We start from the raw sequence: 15,854 nt of genomic DNA, 5'->3' as shown, positions 1-15,854 counted from the left end.
TTCCAGGTAGTGGTGAAAAGAAAAGGGAAAGGGAAGAGCGCTTCTGCAAGATGCTTCTAAAACCATGGAATATACATTTTCCTGTTTGTTTTGCCTAGGCGCTAATGTCTCTCAGAATCTTAGGCCTGCATCAGATAGGAAATGGATGGCTTGGAGACCACTGTGCAGTGGGCTGTGGTGATGTGCTGATGCTAACTAGGATAGGGCAGTGTTTTATTTTCATGGAGACACTGTGGAATCATCTAACCATCTGCAGCTAATTTGTGTATTGTATTAACCTACTTACAATGTGTGACAGTCCCCCTGTGGCCTATAGAGGTCTGACCCTGCACTCCTGGTTCGACACAGTCATGGAGTGGTTTTCAGACTTTCCACCTTCAGGGAACCTTTTCAGGACAGATTTGTCAACTGAGGCACCCCTGTGGTATCTGCATATTGCAGAGTTTTCTGAAAAGTGTTTCCAAGTGCATGCTTAGTTCACACAGCACCAACTTGGCCTCATCGTAACGCTGTGCGAATGGAAAATGCACTCTAGATTTTGGCTGGTGCCGGTATTCAGCCCCAAATTGTGCTTGCTACCAACCCTGCCCCAACCTGGAAAAAAACCCTGCATCTAGAAAACTAGCGTATCAGGAAGATGGCTAAGTGAAAACCATCTTCCAGATTAGCTTTCTATGTGCAGGGAGGGTTGCTTGGCTTGTGCTTTTTTGTGTGGAGGAACATTTCACCATGAGAGCGCCCACCTGCAGTCTGACGTGGTAGAGCCCAGACACAGTTTTACCCCCTTACCTATTTGTGAGGCTGTTCTCCAGGTTTGGCTCTTACGCAGGAGGGAAAGCATCCCCCTTCCACTCTCTGTTCAGGAAAGAGAAGGGGTTTTTTTAGCTTCAATGCCACAGGGTGCGCCTGGGACTGATTTGGGGATTATTACAGTGGAGAAGGAGTAAATAGGTTTCTTTCCCACCCACCCCAGTTGAAGTTGGAAACCTTTCATGGTGTGTGTGTGTGGTGGGGGGGGGGGGATGGAATAGAGTATCCTGGAAAAAGGCATGTCTGTCTGTCTGGAACACTGAACAGTACCACTCCATACTTCAACACTTTGTTGCAGGTTCAACTTTGTAAATAATAATAATAAACAACACCTTCAGCCTCTGGATATGGAGACCCCAAATAGAAGCCTTCGATAGACAGATCCTCCGTGAATTTGTCTAATCCCCTTTTCAATGCCTTCTAAACCATGGCCGCTGCCCCATCGTGTATCAGTGAGCGTCCATGTTGGTTTATGCAGCGTGTGAGTTGTTGTCCATCTAGGCTGCTCTGCCTGATTCCACTTCACAGTATTTTTATTTATTATTTGTGGCATTTATATGCTGCTGAATGTAATAAAATCTCTCAGCTGTTCACAATATTAGCGGAGTCTGATTTTGGGGATGGAGGCTATGGTTTTAAACCTGGGTTCTTATCCTTGGCTAACATTGGGGGTTTCGGGAGGCGAGTAAACATTCACCGGGTGCTGATGTTGCTTTTCAGGTGGCGATGGTCGAAGTCCAGCTTGAGATGCAGTACCAGTACCCCCAGATGCTGCTGATTGCCTTTAGCGCCTGCACCACCATTTTAGTCGCCGTCCACCTCTTTGCCCTCCTCATCAGCACTTGCATCTTGCCCAATGTGGAAGCAGTGAGTAACATCCACAACCTGAACTCCATCAGTGAGTCCCCCCACGAGCGCATGCACCCGTACATAGAGCTGGCATGGGGTTTCTCCACCGTCCTGGGCATCCTGCTCTTCCTTGCCGAGGTCGTTCTTCTGTGCTGGATCAAATTTCTGCCGGTGGACTCCATGCTGAAAAACGATACCGCCGTCATCCAGAAGACTAGTCAGCACACCGGTTGGCAAGCAGCCCTCATCTCCACTATAATCATGGTCCCCGTGGGAATCATCTTTGTTGTCTTCACCATCCATTTCTACCGGTCGCTCGTCCGCCACAAAACAGAGCGCCATAACCGGGAGATCGAAGAGCTTCACAAACTGAAAGTGCAGCTCGACGGGCATGACAGGGGATTGCAGGTGGTGTGATAATGGGGCATCTTTAGGTTCCTGCTCATGTTCAGTAGAGGATTTACATAACAGGAGGCAATGGAAACAGAAAAGAAATACCCTAGGAGGCCTACAGTTCTCAGGGCTTCTCCACATGAGGCTAAAATCCCACACCCTTACTGGGGCTTCTGCTTCCGGATTCTTTGCAGGATTAAGCTCGCCTCCTTTACATGTGTTTTTTCCAGGTCTTTCTATGCAAGTTCTATATGTTTCATTATACAGCCACTAGCTGTTGCTATAGTATAGCTGCGATATAGCAGGATTCTGGAAATTCACTGGAAATTTATCACACTTTAAAGCACGATAAAATCTCTTAAACATTTTCTCTGTTGAGAATAACGCCACTGTAATGGCCAGAAAGCATAGGAGGGAGCCTGGAGGTTGATGACGTCATGTAAAGGACCCACAAAAAGCCATGAGGGACCAATCACGTAAAAGCCTCATGTAGAAATGCCCTCAGATGCCAACCGCTTCCTACTTGATGGGTTTTCGATGGTACTTCATATCTGTGGACAACATTGTCATGGTGTTAACACTGAAGGTTTTACCTACATCCATGCACTGGTTTGAAGGTGGCCATATTCTTCTGATTTCCAGATTTCCAAAACAAACTAAGGTGGGGGGGGGAGGATGCAATTTATTTTAATTGGCATCAGTTTTAGTGAAGTAACTTTGGGTTATGGAATGTGGAAGGGATCCGACATTAGCCACAGCTCTCTTTCAGGCCATTGTTTTACAAACTATTATTACAGAAATGACGTTGTAAATCACTGTATGTGAACACATTCTGTGGAAATCTGTGAAATCTACTTGGAGACCATTTATATGGAAGATATTTCTGGAATAATAATTGGGGAAGATGTGATTTGAGCCAAGATGTTCTTCCTCTGTCCACGTTTGTTTGTTTTTTGTGTTTTCTCATTTCATGCAGCCGCTGTAGAGCAGAGACTGTTCTCATGAAGAAAGGAAAAGAATCCTTTTTGGTCAAGAAACTCCAGTGCTTTTGGATAATGAGGATGCATTTGGGGTAACACATCTTTAAAAGGGCTGGAGATCATCTACTTTAAAAAAAGGAAGGAAGGAAGGGCTTTAAAGAGCAATATGTAACATTTGTACATGAGTAGAAATACACTGTTCAGATATGATGGCATAACCAAAAATCGGTGTATGTATATAGACAGCTGTAGCCTAAAAGCTCCTCTCCTAACAAAAATGCATCTAGAACAGACACACTATCCTCTTGGAGAGCCCAATAGTATAATTTGCTATATTTCTCAAAATTTGCAAACTGACACAGGTCTATATGAGCACAGCAGATGAACCAACGCTGCTGCTTGTGTGTGTGTGTGTGTGTGTGTATGTGTGTGCACGCGCGTGTGCGAACTTGTGCATGCACAAAGCCATTATATGGCACAGAAAAAAGAGGCGATGTGACATTGTATGGGTAGGATTTGGGGATGGTTCTGGGCCCGTACTTTCTTGAAGCATTTTCGTCCCTAAAAACCCAACTGCTTTGACACAAATCCACATTCATACTTGTTACTTCCCATGTGTTCAAAGAATGAACTGAAATCTGAATGGTGAGGATCCGTGTGTGTGTGTGTGTGTGTGCGCGCGCGCACATACATGTGTATATGTGTGTGTGTGTGTGTATGGTTCTTTGTCATGATCAACAAATGGGGAATGATGGCTGAATTTAGTCTGGGGAAATTGAGCTCTAAGGCTGCAATTCTATGCATCCTTTTACTATTAACAAAGCAGCTCCATTGAGCTGAGATGACTTTTTTAAGTAAACATGCATAGCATCAGGGCTGCCTCTCAGTGCCAGCATGCCCTATTTCACAGCTGCTTACGTGTCCTTGGAGTTACCGTATTATGCCAACAGCAGGATATGGTATGTGAAGAGTTTATGGTCACTTGGAACTACATTTCCCAAAGAGAAAAGTACTTAATGTATGCAGAATGGGGCTATTCTAAAAGAAGCAGAACTTAACGTTGTTGCCAAAATGTTTAAATTAATATTCTGTATTGTGGTAATATGTACCTAATACTTATACCTCCTCTCTTTTTTCCATGCTTGGTTGCCCGCAGGATAAACTAATTATAGTACAACTAATATATACTTGCATTTATCTCTCATAACCTCTCTCTCAACATATATTAGTTGAGAAATCTGCCTAAACTGCCAGTTATTAAATACTTCTGAACTTTTGTGGTGCTTTTTAAAGTTGATTATCTCTTTTAAGTCAATCAGACAATCAGGTTTGGAGTCAAGGAAATGTGTCTGTGGGGTGGGCCATTAGGCTCAAATCACAGGTCTGAGGTATTTGATCTGTGAGATCTTCCAAAAGCTCCGGTGTTGCAGCTGAATCATGTGTGCATAAGAGCGTGCAAATCCTGGGATCACAAACTCAAGCTTCTTTTGGAGCAATGGGTTGGATCTGATTAAGTGTAGTGTTACTGAAATCATTGGGGCAAGTAAGTTACGGGCAACTTAGGACGCAATCCTATCTAGATAGGTGGCTGCCTCCGAACTCCGAACCTATCCAAAGCTGGGTAGGAGAAGCACGGAGGGGATTGTTCCCTCTGCACTTCTCATGCCCTGCTTTTTCAGCTAGAAAGCCGGAGCACGGAGCGGGAAAGGAGGCTGCTGTACGACACATAGGATGTGTCGTACACGCAGCTACGCTCTCTCCAGCCACACCCCTTTCCGACCGCTCTGCGCTGCTCTTGCGAGTGCGGAGGATGGGGCTATTCCGCACTGCCTTGGAGGCAGCGCGGAAGTGGGAGGTCAGTTCTCCGGGAACCATCCTCGGAGCGCGGGCTCCTAAGTCAGTTCCCAGAAAACACCATATCCTATGGCTGTCTAGCCACTGTCTAGCGGCCATAAGATTGCTCCCTCCATTCTCATTGATATCAGTTGGACTAAAGTATGATTAACTTAGTATGGATGTAATTTAATGTTTTCAGGAGCTAAAGTGGTGCGGCCAGGTACTGCTTGGCATACGACGACTAATTTGCATTGTGAAGCACCCTGGGATAAATATTATGGATGGTGGTACATAAATGCCTTAAATAAGTAAATAAAACAAACTTGCAGTGGAACTCCCGAAAAACCTGAGTGGACATGCTCCCATCACCTCTTTCATGTTTCAGTTCCTCTGGAGTCACTTGGAGAAGAGCTAAGACTCTTCATGTTTTGCACGAAGAGCCCCTTCTAGCCAGAATAAAATGTTCCAAAGTGAGACAAAGCAATGACTGGCTCTGTTTACGGCAGCTTTTCAGACATTTGCTTTCCTTTGTGCCCATCTGCACCCTCCAGGACTGGAGGTAATGTCAGCACAATTGGGAGCGTTGCTGGCCTGGGCTCGTTGATGGAGAAAGGGTGAAAAAACAAACTAGGCATTAGCCGCAGTGGGTGTGTGGACAGAACTATGAAGGCACAGAGTTATCAGGAAAAATATTTTTTGTACTTTGTGATAGGCGTATATTCGCAATATAAATGGGAGTCTGCATAACAAGAGTACAATAAGCTCGATGACCTAGAAACAAGACCACAATTGTTGTGCCGTTAATTGGGGAAGGCAGTGAACCATTTATATTCTGCAAAACCAGAATCACTGTGTTTGAAATGCTGTGTTCTTGAAACTTATGAAAACACTTGACCGTCTTAAGAAGTCATCCTGCCCAATTCAACAAGACTTGTGATCAGCTCCAGCAAAAGAAGTAAAGAAAACTAGAAGGGCAAGGTTAATTATTTTCAGAATAATTCTTTCGTCTGGAAATACGCACCCTTTGCAGGTTGTCATTGCTTCTGCGGTAGCTCCCATACTGGTTCTGATAGGGGCAGCGTTCATGCTTCTGGGATCACTTTTTTTTTTTTTTACTAGAACCCCGAGACTTTTTTTTTTTTACTAGATCCACCAACCAGAATCAAAAGCAAAAGACATACACTTTAAATTAAATAATTTGCTTTGAGTACTAGAACTGAACTCACAATTCTCCACACTAAAATCCACACCCACAGCTTTCTTCATTTCAGCAGCATAAATGAGCAGGAGGGAGGTGGCGATGACTCAATTTGTTCCTACTGTTAAATAACTGGGGGTCAAAAGTCCTTGCCAAAGCCAGGCCTAGCTCAACCACTGCTGTGGGCCCTGTGGCTTCGGAGGCAGAGTCTGAGTCAGAGTTAGAGCAGGATGATTTAGAACCCAGTCCAGTTGTGGAAAGCTCGGGGTCTGGGAGCTCAGCTCTGCCTAGCTTCTGATCTGACTGCGAGCCAACCGAGAGCGATACCCCCTATCAGCCACAGCTACGAGACTTGGCTTTGAGTGAGACCTGATTTACAGCCAAGGATTGTGAGAACCAAGCAGGAGGAACAGCTCCTCCCGCAGGGGAGGAGATCTCGAGGGTGAATGCCAGGTAAAGGTATCAACTAAAGAGGACAGAACAGAGACACCCTCTTAGATGCAGTGCTTGCTTATGGGCCAGATTTCTCTGTCAGGATAGATCATCAGAAAGGGAGCCCTAGCAGCTCCTCCGCTATATTTAAGCTAGTGCAGAAACTGAAGAGCTTTAGCTGAGAATATGGACTTAATTGTCCAGAATACTTTCTTGCCTGAACTTTTCATGAACTCTTTGCCTGGTTTGAATCCTTTACTGTTGAGATCCTGATTTGAAATCTCTTGCTGGACATTAACTCTGCCTTTGACTCTGTGTAGATGCTAGCCTTAGAACTTACTCTTGAACAATGTAACGTGCTGATAGCCTCTGCCTAGGCTATCTGATTTATTGAAGTCGATACGATACGATACTTTATTGCTTAAAGCCATAGGCCACCACAATGTACATTAAAAAGAGAGAGAAAGAAAGAAAAACACAGTACAGTCACATATTTGTATATACATAAATTCATACATCCAACAGAATCATCCCTAGTAGGCTGTTTGGGCTTTGGCACGTATTTTCCTTGCTGCCAAGGCAAATTTTGCTACCTGGGCAGTGGTGAAAGCATCAGTGCCAGAAAGAAGGACACATATCTGTTCTAAAGGTGTTCTATTTAGGAGGCTCTGGGAAATAATGGCAAGAAATTTATGCCTAGGATGGCCATAGAGAGGGCATCTTAGTAAGTAATGAGAGACATCCTCCACCTCCCCAGACCCACAAATACAGAGTCTCTGATGGACTGGAGTATTGTCAGATCTTCCCTCCAAGAAGGCAGAAGGCATGCATTGTAGACGCAACGCTGTAAATGATTTCCGTAAGTGAGTTACAGTCAGAGTTGTAAAGTAACTCTCCAGACCAAATGACGTCTTATATAATGGGTACCAGCAAGAATAAGGCATTTGTGAGATTGTAACCAAATCCATCCACTTAGAATAAATATATTTTTTTTCTTTAAGCCTCTGCTTTACTCTATCAGAAGGGAAAGAAGGAAAGGACTCAGAATCAATTCCATAAGCTTGCAACATAGGTTTGGTCAGGTTTACCCAAGACTTTTGGGATGGGGTCTGAAGTTGCTCTTGAAAGCATTTTTTTTGGAAGGCGGGAATCGCTCATATGGGTCAACTTCAGCCAATACAAAGCAAGAGCAGCGTAAATAGATGTTTTAACGGAAATCAATCCTACTTCTACCCTTAGAAGGGCCTCAGGTGTACTCTGGGGGACAGTTAAGAGAGATATCATAAAAGAGTTCTGAATCACCTCAAAAATAGAGGCATTCGTGTATCCCCATACCTCAGCCCCATATGTCAGTTGTGAAACTACCTTCTTCTGAAATATCTCAACTGCAGGGACAACCAAACTTCCCCCTTGTGATCGAGAGAACTGAAGGAGAGATCGAGTAGACTGGGATGATTTCAGCTTAATTGCATCTAGATGTCTCCACAAAAGTCGGGCGTTGAAATGAAGGCCCAAATATCTAAAGTTGTTCATTTGTTCAATGGATTCATTGTCCAACTTCCACATACGTGTTTTCCTTTTCTTCCCAAATACCTCAATTTTAGTCTTAGCATAGTTAATAGACAAATGCTCTCTTGTGCAAAATGTACTCAACTTTCTCAAGAGTCTTCGCATACCAATTAATGTAGTGGAAATCATTGCGATATCATCCACATATAGGAGGACTGAGAGTTTAACATCCTGAATAGAAGCTGGGAAGCATTCCAAATCACTCAGTGCTTGTACAATGCTATTAATATAAAAATTAAAAAGAAAAGGGGGCAATAAACATCCCTGACGCACTCCTTTATCAGTTAGGATGCTTTCTGATAACAATCCATTTGCCCCCAGCCTAACCTTAAGAGTAGTGTCAGAGAGAAGCATTTGGATTAAAAGAAACCGCCTTCTATCAATGTTTGTGGCAGATAGCTTTTGCCACAAACGATCTCTGTCTACAAGGTCAAAGGCTGAACTAAAATCCACAAAAGTAACAAATAACTCTTTTCTATCATGCTGATAATATTTCTGTATTAGGTGATGGAGAACAAAACACTGGTCTATTGTAGATTTCCCCTTTGCAAACCTGGCCTGTTCTTCAGCTAAAATCAAGTTTTCAGCTGCCCATGACTCTAATTTGTGTAAAAAATATTTAGTATATAATTTTGAAACAACATTAAACAGACTGATTGGTCTAAAATTATTTGGATCTGCTTTAGAGCCTGCCTTGTGAATAGGAACAACAATGTTCACTTCCCAGCCCTGGGGGATTTTTCCATGCTGGTTTATATAGGTAAACATTTTAGCAAGAACTGGGCACCACCAAGTAGAATTAGATCTAAACAATTCACCAGGAAGCATATCCTCTCCAGGGTCATTTTTAGGAGGCAGGGAGGCAATCAGATCATGCACTTCATCCCAGGTTACTAGTTCCCAATCGGGGCAGGAAGAGAAAGACAAAAATCCCTGCCGTGAAGGGGATCAGATGGGGTCCCAACAAAAGATTGTCTAAACAAGGCTGAAAAGTGAGCTTGCCACTGTGAGGAAGTATTTGATTATCAATAGAGCCATGATGTCTCCTTGTCCCTTTTGTCACTAACATCCAGAATCTAGTTGAATCTCTTTCTAGAATTGCTAGCCCTAGCTCCATCCAGGATTGTCGTACATACTCGTTCTTTTTCTGGCGCAGGAGATTTTTATACTCTTTGCACAAGCTGATGTACACAGTAAAAGTATTGGAAGTCTATAACACTGTAAGCTCTGCCTCGAGCTCCAGAAAGCTGGTCTGTGTAACCTGATCTGCGAGAATAAAGCATTTCGGCGTCATTTGTGTCCTGTGTTGAGTTGCCAGAGCGTGTCAGAAAGTCGGGCCTGACAGCCAGTCATCCAGAGATCTACCAGTAGATCCTGATCTACTTTCTGCCCACCCCTGGTATAAGTTGTCCTTGATGACGTCATTAGCTAACAAGTTAGCTAACCTGGTTCACATGTAATGACAACCCATCGATTTAAAAACCAATCAGCTGTCATGCCTGAGCAGGGATGCTGCCTGCAGCACACCCCGCCTCTTCCACTTTAGCACACAACCCATGATTGGCTCCTTCATAGGTTGCGCAGCAGCATGTGCAAACCTGGACCGCTGGGTTGTTTAGGGGCTAAACAACCCAGCAGTTAACCCAAGGTTTTAATCTGATGGCTTGTCATCAAGTGTGAACTGTAAAGTGGGGATTAGATTTGAGTCACATACTGCTCAAGGTGGTGACTGTCAAATTTTATATACTTTTGGAGGGGGGATCAAATCATTTGCTCGGGCTTTGACTTCCTTAACAGATAGATAACCAACAACTTTTTTTTTTTTTTTTTTTGGCATGCAACGGTCTAGTGCATAACCAAGAGGTTAGGGGCATATGAACATATGAAGCTGCCTTGCTGCTCTTTAGTCCATCCTGCCCAGTATTTTCTATTCTGAGTGGCAGGGGCAGTTCCAGCATCTTTCCTGGTCTTGCTACTTGAGATTGTTTTTAACAAGATGATGGGGATTAAACTGACAACTTTCTGTATGCAACTGATATCCACTGTACTGTGGTTAGTGCTGGACTGGGATCTCAGGAGGGCCAGATTTGCCTGAGGTTCAGCACCCCTGTCAAATGTGCTCTGTTGCTGAGGTACAAAGCTTTCCCAGAAAGTCTGCATGGAAAGGGCTGATCTCTTTCCTCCCCCTCCAGATGCTGCTGAGTTGATACAGGCGGCAACGCAGCCTGGAATGAACATTCTGTGGATGGGCTAGAGACCAGAGTAAGGTCAAGTTCCTCAGGGGCTCAATGGGCTGCATGTCATGTGCAAAATGTACCAGTGCTAGGGACTAGGGACTGGAAGAGGGTGCTTCACCAACCCTGAAGATTTAAAAGAAGCTGCTGCCTTGAGGGTGGGCAGCTGCCGAAAGAACTTGGCCAAAGGGTGAGTAACTCTTTGGAGGGGAGCCTAAGAAAAGGCCCAGAACTATATACCTCTGCCTTCTGTTCCGTCTTCAATTTACTTAGATTTGAGTTTTAGCTATACTGAGCGTGTTTATGTGCTGATGTAGTACGATCACTACTAGAAATCAAGAGGATAAAGATTAAGATCTTTGGGGCCCATTATACAATCTCCCTCAAAGGGGAACAATAGTACCTACACCAGAAGCAAACCACTCCATCCTCAAAGGATCCCAGGGCGGTGTACACTTGCACATGAGAATTCTTGGGAAGCATTTCAGCATACTCTATCTCCCTCTGTGATTTAGCAGTTACCAAAAAAAAAACCTTTAACAATTATTCCAGTGTTAGAGCTTTTCTACACGAGGCATTTATTGTGCGCTCGTGATTCCCTGCTCACAGTTGTTTAAGGGTTCTTTAGTTGTGATCCTCCAGTTTAGCTTCTGTGTTTTCAGAGCACTTTCCTCTTTTTTTTTCTTAGAACAGGGAAAATGGGACATTATTTCTGAAAGCGCTGTTTCAACTTGTGTATTTGTGCTATTCTGCTATAGTGCAGCTCCACCTAGAGCTTATGTAGTGGAAAAGCAGGAAAGGAAAAGTTCATTTTGTAGAGCTCAGATCTCAATTCTGTGACGAAACCGAAAGTAGATACAGCAGTTAACAGCCTCATGTAGAAAAGCTCTTAGAGATCTATTCTAAAGTTGTTCCAGTGATAAGCCATTCATATGAACCCACCAGTTCTATTTTAAGATCAGCCCGAGACTCTGCTGCAATAGAGATATGAAAGCCCGTGAGACAAAAAACCTGGAAAAACAGGGAATATGGAGCATTTTTCCTCCCATGGTCTTTTTTCAAATTTTCCAATGGAAAAGTTGGAAATTTGGGGGAACCCTGAAAAACACACACTGTGAAATATTTTCTTTTTTCAACTGAGTGAAATGCTTTTCAAGACACGGTTTTACTCAAAATGTTGTATAAACCATCAGCAGCATCAGAGAGTGATACTTCCTGTGAATAGTGTAGACCGAGGGTCACCAATAAGGTGTCTGCAGACACCTCTCTGGGCTCCCCATCTCTATGGAAATGAAGCCATGGTGCAGTGGTAGAGCACGTGCTTTGCATGTGGAAGGTCCCAGGTTCAATCCCTGGCATCACCTGGCAGGGTGGGAAAAACTGCTGCCCCAAACTCTGAAGAGCAACTACCGGTCAGCATCAATACTAGGCTAGATCGACAACAGTCTGACTCCATATAAGGCAGCTTCCTATGTGCCTGATACTAACTCTGGACAATTTCAAAACAAGCTAACTTCTACCCATAGGTTATGAAGCTGTCTTGTTTTTTGTGTCATTTCTTTTTATTGAAAAGTTTTGAGATTATATTTTTTAACAATAAAAGAAACGCTCCTCCGACACCTTAAACAAGACATATAACAATAAGCCTCCATTTCATGTTTCTGTCCCCACCCTTACCATGAAACTACCTTGTTTAAACTAACCGTACTTAGTGTAAACTACAAGCCCTGCTTTCGTTGAAACCACAAGCTGTGTTTAATGGAAACTCAGAGTAAAAGCTTCTAAAGTCCTCCTCCTGGACACACAGGAGGAGAGAGGAGTGTGCACCCGATGCACACTATCAGGGAAACAGGCATTATGTTCTGCCATCTTCCTCAACATCCTCCAGTACACCTCCTCAAGAGCCCAATCATCCTAGCCTGACCCATTCTAAGCTACATCACATTCTAAGCAGTTCATATCTACCAGAAAACAGGCAAAAGAACAGCAAAGAGAGAGAAAGTGGGAGGTAGACACAAAGTGGAAATACTCTACCTGCTGTCCTACTTCTAGACAAGGCTGTCTCAACCTTGTAGCCCTCCCATTTTTTGCACCGCTTCTTCTGCCTTTTTTCTTTCCACAATGAAAATCTGTTAAGGAAGAGGTGGAAAAGCTACATAGTGGCCGGGTTCAGATGATCGCAGTGGCGAAAGAACCCATCTTTGCATAACTACCCACGATGCAGCACGAGCTACCACGTCATCCAAACCCAGTGCACAGCACGGCCAGGATGGCTTCTTACCCCACAACCCCTACTGCAAGACTTGTGGTTGTAGGGTGGGTTACAAGCCACCCTGGCCATGCTGTGCGCTGGGTCTGGACGATGCGGCAACCTGTGCTGCATCGTGGGCAATTATGCACATTGCACTTGCATGACCAGTATGCACGGGGGTGGGGAAAGAACCCATAATGGGTTCTTTCACCCCCACGATTGTCCGAATGTAGACATTGTCTTCTGATTGGTGACGTGAGGAGCCCTCTGTCTGGAAGCACTCCTGGGCTTTTTATATTGATCACAGGTGATCCCAGACCTCTCTGAGTTGCTTACAAGTGGGCATAGAACATTTCTACTCTCTGTTAAACCAAATTTTATCAGGGGAAAATGTCACCAGTGTCCTTGTAAATCTCCCACTGCTTTTTAATTGTCTTGTAAGCACATTCCATTTCAGCATCGTCTCCTGCTGGTATTGTTATGGCTTCACCATCTGCTGGGCCACTTAACAATGTCTTTCTCCTCCTCTTATCAAACAAAGAAGCCTTTCTCATCCTTGTTATCAACAAATGAGGCCCTTCCCATCATCGTATCAGTCCAGTCCAGCTGCCAGCGTCTCTCTCATCCAACTTCTGTGTCTCAGCAAAAGTCACACTGAACCCCAATTTCTCTGTAGATGAAGACTGCACAGAAGTTTTGCATCTTCCCACTGCAGTTATTCATTTTGATTTATCACAGTTGCTCTGGAGTTTGCTGAATTCCTGGCAGGGCTAGATTAACTATTCTTGTCACTACTTCAACCAAACAACTACCTTTCCTCTTTACAATATACTACAGTCTGCCGTCCAGTTCAAGGTACTGAGTCACTGAAGCAGGCTTTGTTTGTGGAGTGTACTTTATATCCTTGATGTTTGGGGAAATACACTTATGTGAATTGCAGCTTATGTTCTGTTGAACCTTTAAGTACCTTTAAGGCTATTACAACTGCCATAGCAAAGAAGCCAGAATCCATTCTTAAATTATTAATTGTACATTAAAAGACCATTTTTGCCATTTCACAAATCTCAGTTAGCGTAATGAGGAATTGCAAAGCTCTGTAGATGTTTCATGTCCTGCTTCCTTCCATCAGCAATGAACCGCAGGGTAGCTGTGTGGCCAGAACTCTGCTCTGTTTCATGAAACAAATGGGGTCTGCTCCCTTTTCCTATCCCTGCCCCTAGACGTGGAAGGTAGAAATAGAGTTTAGGAAGAAACATTTCTCAAACTGTAAAGACGAAAACTGTGAGACCTTTCTCTGTGGCTATATCTAAATGATAGAATTCCCAACTTTAAAAGATTCATTGTCCTTGCATCCTATTTTTTCCTGCCTGACCAAGACAGTTTTTATTCAGGCAAATGTTTAACCTAACAGGTTGAAGTTTTAGTGTCTGTTGATTTTTTAAAATATTTTTGCTGTTGTTTTTAGTTTTTTTTTGTGGCTGCTGATTTTAATCTAGCAGGTTAAAAAAATTAATGCCTACATCCCTTTGTTTGTTTTATATATAACAGTGTAAACACTTCTTTTTAAAGATTGTTTTATGTGTTGCATGTCTCTCTTTCTCTCTATTACTATTTTTGTATCTTCTTTATTTCTTGTTTTAACACCGTTGCAAGACATCCTGAGTGCTGTGTATTCAGTGGAAGACTAAGATATAAAGTATCTGAAATAAAATAAAGGAGTCTTATCAGGTAGCTCCTACGGTAAAAGTACAATATTCAACAAGCATCCTTCGTGCAGCCTGTTGCATGGTAGAGCAGGCAAGGGCTTTGGACAGGGCCAGACCTAGATATTTTTATATTGGGTTGAATCCAGACTTGGTCATACTTGGAGTAGAGCCATTGAAATCAATGAGACCTACTTTACTAACTTAATTCCCACTGATTTCAGTGGGTCTACTCTAGGTATAACGAAGTCTTGATGCAACCCATTATTATGTATATTTCCATAATTGTTTAGAACCTTTTTTAATGCTGCAGCGGCAGAGACTGGAATGCTGCAGTGGGAAATGGGTGCGTGGGAGGACGGGCTTAATTTTTTCCCTTCCACCATTTTTGTGGGTTGATCACCACTCCTATCCCAGCTGCTTGTACGCCCGCTGGGGGGAACATACATGTACACAGTGGGGTGGTTGCCATTTTAAGACAATATGGAGGAGGAGGAGGAGGAGGAGGAGGAGGAGGAGGAGAAGAAGAAGAGCAGGAACCCTAAAGGCAAGTGGTCAAATATGTCTGACATTTAAAAAATAATAATTATGTAATAAAATAATAAAACATTGATAATCTGAATTTCCTTGTTTTCCTCTTCCCACCCTTGTTTTCCTCTTCCCACCCAGTACCGTTTTCCTTTTGTATCTTGTCTTTTAGATTGTAAGTCTGAGGGCAAGGCCTATGTCACTTTTCAGTCTCTGAATCGAGAACATTAGAGTCAACATTAGATCCCAGTCTAGAACAATAGAGCCCAGCCTTCCCCAACCTGGTGCCTTCTAGATGTCTTGGATTACAACCCCCATCAGCCCAAGCCAGCATGGCCAATGGCCAGAGATAATGGGAGTCAGAGTCTGAAACATCTGGAGGGCACCAGGTTGGAGGAGGCGGCATTATTTATTTTACTGAATTATTTATTTGATATATATCCCAACTTTCCAACAAAAAATGGTGGTTAAGGTGGCTAACAATAAGACCAAGATTAAAACAAAAACTGACTTAAAACAATCATAACAAATAAATTAAAAGCAGAATTAAAAACACAACAATAAAAGAAATAAGCACTACCCAGCCAATTAAAAAAAAAAAAAATCAGCAACAGGCCACCTTACATGCCAAAGGCCTGCCTGAACATGCCAAAGGCCTGCCTGAACAGCAGCCTTTGTCTGCTGGCAGAAGGATAGCAGAGAGGGAGCCAACCTAGCCTCCTTTGGCAGAGACTTCCAGAGACTGGGAGCAGCCACCAAGGAGGCCCTTTATTTAAACATGTTTCTTGAATTTCCCAGTGTTAGATGAAAAGTTCTTGCTTCTGGTTGAAAGAAAGGATGCCAGACAGGCAGCAGTGGATCCAACACTATTTTATTGAACGTTTTGCAAAACGGGTGCAGAGCAGTCAGCAGTCTGGACCCCGAGCTAAGCAAGCATAAGTCTTTTTATACCCCCTCCCTGTTACAATTTTCTGTTAGCCACATGTCAACTGACTGAGCCGTTAGCTGACTCCTTAGAGCACGACTGTGTCAACATGTTTATTTCTGATTATGCTTATGTGACTGTCTCAC

General features: G+C 43.4%; 1 protein-coding gene across 5 annotated transcripts in view; it reads left to right on the top strand.

The window, feature by feature from the left end:
• The window catches only part of ORAI2 (ORAI calcium release-activated calcium modulator 2), a 35,629-nt gene extending 28,680 nt beyond the window's left edge, over positions 1 to 6,949 (top strand). For 3 of the 5 annotated variants that reach the window (XM_084823379.1, XM_084823382.1, XM_084823378.1), the window contains one exon: positions 1,531 to 4,308. In XM_084823379.1, coding sequence (XP_084679505.1) covers positions 1,531 to 2,076 — 546 coding nt within the window. In that variant the 3' untranslated portion in view covers positions 2,077 to 4,308. Of the gene's footprint in view, positions 1 to 1,530 lie in introns of all 5 variants that reach the window. The other 2 variants (XM_084823383.1, XM_084823380.1) reach the window with 2 other exon arrangements.
• Positions 6,950 to 15,854: the final 8,905 nt, after the last annotated feature.

Source organism: Heloderma suspectum, chromosome 16 (assembly GCF_057233095.1).
Source record: "Heloderma suspectum isolate Gila_16-S chromosome 16, 16-S_ref, whole genome shotgun sequence".
In the NCBI taxonomy this organism is placed as follows: domain Eukaryota; kingdom Metazoa; phylum Chordata; class Lepidosauria; order Squamata; family Helodermatidae; genus Heloderma; species Heloderma suspectum.
This window is presented reverse-complemented; position numbering and strand designations above follow the sequence as displayed.